At 40.4% G+C, this 9,398-nt stretch overlaps 1 protein-coding gene across 1 annotated transcript in view; it reads left to right on the top strand.

Annotated features, from left to right (window-relative positions):
- The first annotated feature begins 1,622 nt into the window (after positions 1-1,622).
- COMMD10 (COMM domain containing 10) overlaps positions 1,623-9,398 on the top strand; it is a 105,970-nt gene continuing 98,194 nt past the window's right edge. The window contains exons 1-4 of the mRNA XM_063423127.1: positions 1,623-1,743; positions 1,874-1,964; positions 4,718-4,828; positions 6,574-6,729. Coding sequence (XP_063279197.1) covers positions 1,712-1,743; positions 1,874-1,964; positions 4,718-4,828; positions 6,574-6,729 — 390 coding nt within the window. The 5' untranslated portion in view covers positions 1,623-1,711. The remainder of the gene's footprint in view (positions 1,744-1,873; positions 1,965-4,717; positions 4,829-6,573; positions 6,730-9,398) is intronic.

Genomic DNA, 9,398 nt, shown 5'->3' with positions numbered 1-9,398 from the left:
TGACCTTGGCAGGCTCAAGCTTTGCTCAATCGACAGGTGTTGCAAAATTTACTCTGAAACAGGTTCTGGTTGTAAAATGCAGCTTTTTGGGTTGCTACTGTTGTAAGCCCATAAAAACCCACCTGAAACAGCTTCTGCCTTGAACAAATACCACAAGGAAAACAGCACTTGGCTTAGGTGCTCCAACATTTTAAAGGGATCGGCACCAACCCCACCTGTCCCGTTTCTGGCTGTGGTGCTGGGCCTTAAAGTGTCAGTAACAATTTTTGGCACAGATAGATATGGAATCCGATAACATTTTGGGTTGTCCAGGACAGAGTACAGGACAAATATTTTTAAAGTCTCAGGGAGGAATTCTCTACTTTCAAATTCCTGTTGGAATATGGCCACGCTGCTCACTTTTTTTCTGCTAAAGTTGCTTCTTAAGGCCAAGTCTATTCAATCAGACATTATCTTTTCAGATGTTCTGCCTGCAATGCTGACCATATTGAAGCTGACCCTACTGAGTAAATTCCCTTTAGTTAATAGAGGCAAGATTTCACCATAAATGTTTATAAAACATTGCTTCACAGTACCCTCAAAAATTTCCAACCTTTTTCCTCCTGTCTCTTGAGCTTACTATGATTTATTACCTTAGTGACACACCTTATAAACCTTTGCAGCCATATTCATAAGTCTTCAAAAGACTTTTAATATTTTTAATTGGCTTCCTAGGGAAACAAGGCTTGCACAGTTATGCTGCCTGTTCCTTTCTTTGCTCATCCCATTGTCTTTGATCCTGTTTTTCGATTTTTTTGTGTGGAAAACAGGGGTCTCCCAGACATTACATCCACTCGAATGGAGTAGAAAAACACAATTCAATGTTTGAAAGTTAATGGTTCTGTTCATGTAGCTTGAGAACCTTGTACTTTGCTTAAACAAGGCACGGTGTGCTGTGTGTCTTATGCAGGGGAGTTCTTTAGCGTGGGACGGGGTGGGACTTCGGGATCATTTACCTAGGCTCAGGTTAGTTGGGAGGGCGGGAATGCAGCCTGTCACTGTAGATCCCACGGCCTCCAGAATGATTCGTGTTGCCATAAGGGTGGCGGCTTGCTTTGACAAGTTCACGGCCCACAAACAAGACTCGTGATGACAGGGCTGACTGCACTCCCACACGGGAATAATGTCCCTGTAGAGCCTGAGGGGCTGAGGAGTACCACCACACCGTGAGGGATGTGACTCAAGGATGAGCACTAGTCCCCGCTGCCCGCCGGCGGCCGCCAGGGTGGCTCGGACCCGCCCCCGCGGCGTTCAGCCGCGGCCCTCAGGCCGCCCCGCGCCCTCCCCGCAGGGTCCGGCTCGGCGCCTTCTGCCAGGCTAGCAGCCATGGGGCGAGAGGACGCAGCCTCAAGCTGCGCCCCGAGACGTTAACGCTGAACCCGAGGAATTTCTTCACAGAAAATGTGATTAAATGTTACATTGGACTAGCCGGGGAGGTGGTACAGTCGCCGTGCCTGGGGGTTTTTAAGGAAAGACTGGACGTGACACTCCAGTGCCATAGTCCTACTGATATGGTAGTGCCAGATGATGGGCTGGAACAGGACGAGCGCAGGCGTCTTTCCCCAGCTCGTTCACCCCGTGATTGGGTGGGTTGGCGCTGCTCTGTCTGCGAGCGGCGCGGCAGCGCTTGGCCCCGCCAGGCCGCCGTCGGGGGCGGGCCCGCGGCGCAGCCATGGCGGCGCCCATCGTGCCGGAGAGCGACAGGTACCGGCGCTGCTGCCGGGCCGCGCTGCCCCGTGCGGGGTGGGGCGGGGCACAGCAGGTCCCGCCAGGGTGCCGAGGCGCAGCGGGGCCAGGGCTCCTCTGACCCTCCTCTCTCCCTCCTTTCTCTCAGCATCCGCAGGGCCGTGTCACTGCTCAACGCCGTGGACCCGGGCCGGTTTCCGCGGCTCCTCTCCCGCCTTCTCCAGAAGCTGCATCTGAAGGTTACCGGGGCGAGGGGAGCCGGCTGGGGGTCGTGTCCCGCGGGGCGGGGCGGGAGCGGGGGCTCGGCAGCGCTGGAAGGGCGCGGGGCCGGGCCCGGCCGGAGCTTGGGCAGCGCGGCTGCGGGGCCGGAACGCCGCTCCGTCCCTCCCCGCCACCCATCAGTAGTTCTTCAGAACTGTGTCGGGGAGCTGAAAACAAGCCGGTTACGAATGGCGTGAGAAGGCGAATGGCACGAGAACGAGGGGTGCTGCTTGTAGCCCACTGCCTCCGGGTGCTGGTGCCCCCGAGAGCGCTGTCTGAGGACACGCGTGTTGCTGGGCCTTTTGCAGAAACTCCTCCTCTGCCCTCACGAATGTTGTCCACAAAAATCGGATTTGCTGTCCCGTTTGTGTGTGCTTACACACTCGAACGAGACGTTATTTATTTCAGAATTGTGCAGATCCGATTTTCAGTGGTATTCCCCAAGTCAAGCACCCCAACCATCAATTTATACATCAATAATATCAATTTATTACCATTTATGTGTTTTTTCAAGCAAAGTCTTTAGTGTCCATTGGCAACAAGTTACATAGTTCTTATTAGTTCATGTTCTGTGTTCTACTGGTTAATGATTCTCTTGCTTCCCATGCTGATTAGTCTGCATGCTGAGTGTTCCTCTTCTTTTGAGTCAGTGGGCTTCTAGGATTATGATCCCTCAATTTGTGGTCGCAGATTCCCCTGCAGGAAGTTGATTTCAGCAGTTGCTGTATTGTCTTTATCAGTTTCTCCCTTATCTTGGGAATTCTCTGAAATGTCCTTGAGGCCCATAAATTCTGCATTCTTTGTGTTCACTATCAATGGTACATCCTTATTCCTAAGTTTTGTTAACCTTTGCCTAGGTCTGAGGTTACTGGTGCATGTCAGGCCCTAAACCTTAACAAGGCAATTCTTCCAACAAGTAATTTGGCTTTCTAAAACCTGCACATGACTTAGAGCTTGTTAGCTGCTCTGTGTTTCATGGATTAAACCACCTTTCTTGTTGATTAGGCTTGAAAGTATACAAAGATCAAACATCAAAGAGCATCCTTTCTTAAGAAACTGTTACGTGTTCCACATTTTACAACACAAAGGAAATACTAGTGGGTGTTCTATTTATTTTTCTACATTTGTAGAAAAATGGCCGTCAACTAAGGACACCTGTGGAATTGAGGATAAAAATGAAATCCAGAGTGTTCAGTGAATAGTTCTGTTATCTTTGCAGAAGATGTTTTTGATTACAGAATTAAAAAAAAAAAGAAAAAGCAAAACAGTAGTTAGTTTAATTTCATAGTGCTCAAATGTTAAATGCAGTCTAACTCTAAACTTCGCACTAAATATTACACAGGAAACTGTAAAATGAATCTTATACCACAAATTATTTTTCATTAAGTTAGTTTCACTGTCTTACAGTGTCAGATTTTGTTCATTCCATTGTTTTTTGTTTAGAAAAAGTATTAAAAAACCCTTGAACTTTGTTTTCTGTATGCACATACATATAGACTAAATGATCAAATATTACAGGAGCAGCATGCAAAAAATGCAAATACATTAAAGATTATAAGTGTGAGCCTGTAAGGATTTGATTCAACTGCTGGTTTGTTTTTCTTTCTACAAGCATCACTAGCTTGGATGCTGCTGTTATTGCAGAGAGTTTTCTCAGTTGTTTTGCATATTTGCATAGTTGTTTGCATATTAACTCTTTGGTAACTGGAATGTATCAGCAACTTCTGGTTTGTTTGGTTTGTTCTTTTTTACTACTCCATAGTATTTTAGCAGCTCTTCACAGTTTTAATTGGCATTTACATGAGCTGAAGTGGCTGTTGTAATTCAGCCCACTCAATCTCATTAATAGTTTTACTTTCTAAAGTACCTAACAAAATAACTAGTTAAATTGCTGGAAGCTTGAAATGAACTTCATTGCCTTAACAAAGCAGACACTGGGAGCTCTGTATTTCCTTTTAACAACTAATGATTCAAATAATGTTTCCATTTTGCTACTTTTGTTGTAAACATTGTGATCATTGAAAGTTGTGTATAATTGCCCTATTTTTTATTTGGACAGCTAAATTGTTTTGTTTGTTTAGCTTTGCAGTTTTGGATTACTAAGTGGTCTAAATGTGATGTTTGTTGCTATTGGGTTTTAAAAGAAGGCAATATCTGCTTTTTAAACTACTGTTTAATTTGCTGTAGTAAAATAAGTACAACTGCTGTATTTTAAAACTGCAGCACATTCTCAATTGTCTTCAGTAACACAGTAGGCTATAGATTCAAATTTGACTTTCAAAATATACATTAGGCCTTTATTTCCTTTGCAGCAGCGTGGGTGATTTGTAGAAGGGTGTCCAGAATGGAAAAAGCATACATAACTAACTTAACTACAGTTTTCCCTTCTGTTTTCTGGGGTGTGATTTAAATAATGCACTTCGTACTTGCCTTATTTTTATTTATATAAGGTTGTTGGAGATGTGATAATTGAAAGAAGACTATTTCTGTAGTGTCTGTGAGGTACAAAGAGAAAGCTTTTTCTTCTGATGTATGTCAGGTAGTTCTGTGGTACTATGTTGGCTTTTAATTTTGATTTTCAGTGAGAGGATTTGCATTTGCTTTGTGATTTCTGTTTAGAAAGAACTGGATAACCACTGTGTTTGTAAAGATGAGGAGAAAGTTTTTATTTTGATAAATAAGTTCTTGGTCCTTAAATGAAATATCAGGACTAACTGTTTTTGTGCTTCAGGCTGAAAGTACCTTCAGTGAAGAGGAGGAAGAAAAACTTCAAATAGCTTTTTCACTGGAAAAACAGGATCTTCATCTGGTTCTTGAAACTATATCATTCATTTTGGAACAGGTATTTTGTTTTCACCATTAGGCATTCATAAAAATATTTTTTTATCCAGCTATAGATTTCAAAAATAGGACAGTGAAGTTAAAAAGGAATTTGTGAAAATATATCTGTAGTATATTATGTATGTTTGGGGGTTGTGATTTAACTGCTTTTTGTTTCATACCTTTCTGATTCAGATGGGACTGGGTGCCTTTGTGCAGTGGTTTTTCAGCTAATGTAAATATTAATAGTAGAAGTGAGGTCTGCATGACTCCAAGAGAACTCTAGATAATTATGAGATACAGTATTCTCTCTTATTCATTGTACTGAGCCAGCCATGAGTTTTTTAAGTTCTTGTGAGGAAAATCCTAGACGACATTACTGAGCACAGCTAAAGTTACTTTAAGAGTCAGTTATGGGAAATTTTCATGCAGAGAAGCAGTCTGTAATGAGGTGAACAGGCACAGCTAATATAGCTTGAGTATTTGGAGGAGTGGATGTCTGCGTGGTGTAGCAAGCATGGTACAGTCACCTGTAAACAGAGAAGGTTTTCTGATTCTGTGGTCTACCTCTACTAAAGCTGGGAAGCTGTTGTATCACCGGGCCAATATGTTAAGTGCTTTAAAAATTGTTAAGCCGATGACGTTATCCATCCATTTCATGCAAATATAGAAAGTGGGATCTTGTGCAGAGGGCATGCATAATGATGATCTTTTGATAGATTTAAATCAATCTTTTCTTACACATGTCAATTTATGATCAGTTCACTTAATTAACACATTCCACTGCACTAGAAATAAAACAAACAGTTCTCCTCATGGCTCCCATCCACCAAAAAATCGAAATGAAACCTGAGGTCACTGCCAGACTGGAATTTTTAATTTTCATCTCAACAAAAGAGCAGCATTACCTGTTTGCTGTCTTGTCCTGATTGCCTCAGACTGCTTAATTTATATTATAATTATTGAAGATGATCAGAAAAAGCAATTACTTCTCTTCTTGCTTCTTTTGCATTGAAAAAAAAAACAGAGGGAAGAATATTAATATCTGCCAAAAAAAAGTGTCCCAGACGGACTACATATTGTATGAGAACTCCTTGTTTTCCTGCTGATAGCTGTGCTTCTTGGAGCAGCTGCTTGTTCTGTAAGATAATAGCTGTTTTAACAGCCCTGTAGTCTGTGTAGGCATTACAGATAAAAAACTGCCATATAGTCTTTGCCACATATGTTGTTTCTTTTTTTTTAGCCTGACCTGGTGGTGCCACAATCCTCTTTTGATGGTGAAGAACCATATAGAGTGTCTTCCACAAAAAAAATAATGATGCTAATAGGGAGGTAACTCACTCAGTTTAGGCAAACTGTTCTCAGTTTTTCAGAATATTACCATGTCGTTTGGGTTCACTTGAATAGTGTGAATTTGGAAAAGTTCTCCTTCCTTGATGATCAGAATTGGCTTCAAAGACCATCTTTTTTCATAGATAGCTGCTTTGCCATTATGTACAGAGGAAACCTGTACATATACTCAGATCTGGCTTGTGTCTACTTTTTTTTTTTGTAGTTTGTCTGTCTTGAGAAGAGTAATTTGTAAGACTGCATTTTGAGATAGTCACAGATTTCTGTCTACCAAGTGAGAGGGTTAAGATGAACAGGGTGCATATAGTTCCCCTAGTGGGGTTTCTAGTAAACATCTTGTGTGACCACAGTGGCCATTTGAGCTAGAACATATCTGCTATGGCTTGTGGAACTTAGCAGTTATTTTTCCTTTAACAGGCAGTCTATCACAGTTTGAAGCCTGCTTCATTGCAACAGCAGCTACAAAGTATTCACCTGGATCAAGACAAAGCAGAAGCATTTGCCAGTGCATGGGCGACTGCAGGTCAAGATATGATTGAAAAGTTCAGGCAGAGGGTTTTGACCCCTCAGAAGGTAACGTGTGTGGGTTTTTTTCTGAGAGAGAGTAAAGTTGTGTTAGTTCGGTGTAAACCAAGGAGTTTAAACTAAGGTGCAAAGTCTGTGACAAGATACTTAGTCAATTACAGGTACTAGATAAATTTGATCGGAGCAGTTGAATTCTGTTGTCTTAAAGAGATGTTACACATTAGCAGAGGTGCTGTAACTGCTGTAACCCGGCTCTATATGCATTATTAGCAACCCACGTACTGTTTGTGAACAGGCTTTACAACATGGCCAGAGGACAATGTGTTCATGAGCATTTGTGGTGATTGAGCTCATCAGGCTGGTCATTCTCTGCACTTGTATCTGAGCTCCTGCTTTCTTTAATTTTCTAAGCTGGTTGCATAGTGAATTTTGCAAGATACTTATTACAATTTTGTGGTGTTTTTCTGCAACGGCATATAGTCTTGTTTCCTATGTGCCTATTGCCACTTAAAACTTGCTATATGCTTTGGATGTCTCATTGTATGTTTAGACTTAGATGTCTATATCTATGATGAGGTATAATAACATCATTTTGTTGGTTCATAGTAACCCTTCAGATGTATAAGGAAATGTATATAGAACACACCAGTGTCAGCCAGGATCAAATTTTTAGAAAGAATTGTGAAACACTACTCACTTATTCTTACTTTATTTTTATCATTGCTTTATATCTTGTTGGAATAAGATTCAGTTTGTTAATTAATGATTTGGTGAGTAAGATAAACATAGAAAATAAATTGTATATCTTAAATATACATGATGCACAGAGAGAACCAGAACAATGTAATTTGTACCAGCCTGCTTGCTCCTAAATAGATCTAAAATTTCACTTAGGTGTAAAATTCACATGTTGAGAAGATGAGGTCTGTCTATGGAGCAGATTAAAGATACTCTGAATTGCATCACAGTTGATATTTTTCAAAGAATTTAAACTTGATGTACTGTAAAACTGGATATTTTTAGACACAAAACTTACAGGATTCTGGTATGCAAAATTATAATAACTCATGAATCTAACAGAGTAAATGACTGATAGTATAAGTATGCGAAAAAAAAATCAGCAAGATATCTTGAATTACTTTTTTTTTTTAAATAATATTACCAATGCCAAATGTACAGGGCCCAAAGTTTAAATGGCCAGTGGTACAGTAAGTATAGAGGCAGATGTGACTATCTATTGAAGGTGGTAAGTAATTTGGAAACCAAGTGGAATAATGGAAGATTGTAAGGTAAACTTTTCGATGTACAGAGTACATATGCAGAATGGAAGGCAGTTCTGAAGACAGCCTAAAAAGCAGATGTCTAAAAATTTTCTTCAGACAGACTGTGCCTTAGTACTTATTTTACTGCTGTCTCCTCAGCCTATAAGGAACTCATAAAAACTCTTTTCATCCTCTTTCATTTCCAGCTTGTACCATACATACCTGTGGTCTTTCTGTGACCTGGTTTGGGAATGACAGTGCTCTGTTACTTGTCTTGAGTTTTGTGAGCCCTGTAACATACCATATTTCTGGTTTGTGTTATGGTTTTGGAGGTCCTTTCTAAATTCAGCACCATCTGCTAATGCAGTGGTGGTTTTCTACTATTTTGCATCCCATATAAAGAAGTTTTAAACTGTTGTTTTTAATTGAGCTTGCAGGAAAGCAACTGTAAAAATGTTGTAGTACCATTTACTTGCCTTTTAGTGTGAAAGCACACATGTGTGTGCCCCTACATACGCTTAAACCATGATTTTTCCTCTTGCCTTTTTGCCCAGATAACAGGTTGAGTATCAGTTTGAGTGTAATTTGAATTGGAACTTGGATTTGCTTTCTCAGTTTTTGAAAGTCTCTGAAGCATTGCTCCTGTAGACTTGAAGTTCATGAGAGTTTTCCTTAAAGATTAAGTTCACAAAACAAATTGCCGAATAAAGAATTTATTCTGCTAGCAAGAAATAAAATATTTTTAAAATTGCATTGTAATGGAAGAACAACTTGCCATGTCCTTGTAATCTTCTGAATCTCTTTCTAATATCTTACAAGTGCAGTAAGTGTCTGCATTATTTCCTTCAATATTGTGTGTAATTGCATATCTGCATGTATTTTCTGTATTACCTTTCTGTACCTTGAAAAATAGTGAGCAAAATATTTTCTTGTGGTACATTGCTGTACTAGCCAATTTTCTGTAAGTGTTCATCATCATCTCTTCAACTGAAGTTAAAAAGAAGTTATAGTCCTGAAAAATACTTATAGAGGGATGATTGCTTTTTAGATTAGATGCACAATTTAGGTATTTATATTGATTTAGAGATTATATAATCTTATTTTTTTGTACAAAGAGATGTGTATTGAATTATTAATACCCTCTTCAACATGTAAATATGGGTGTAACATACTAAACAATTGATGCTATAAAAGTGCCCTCTATATCAGTATTTGTTTACATGGCCATATATGAGTTCCCAATTTACATTGTTCACTTCTCTTCCAGAAACAATATTCTGTACACAAAAAGAATGACACAGTATCACAAGTTCTAGCAACATAATCGTAGAATAGTTGAAGCTGGGAGGAACCTCTGGAGTGTATGTGATGTACCCCCTCTGCTCAAGCAGGGACGTCTAAACCCAGTTGCTCAGGACCATGTCTAGACAGCTCAGGACCTCCCTGAACGTCTGG

This window comes from Prinia subflava, chromosome Z (genome assembly GCF_021018805.1).
Source record: "Prinia subflava isolate CZ2003 ecotype Zambia chromosome Z, Cam_Psub_1.2, whole genome shotgun sequence".
NCBI lineage: Eukaryota > Metazoa > Chordata > Aves > Passeriformes > Cisticolidae > Prinia > Prinia subflava.
This window is presented reverse-complemented; position numbering and strand designations above follow the sequence as displayed.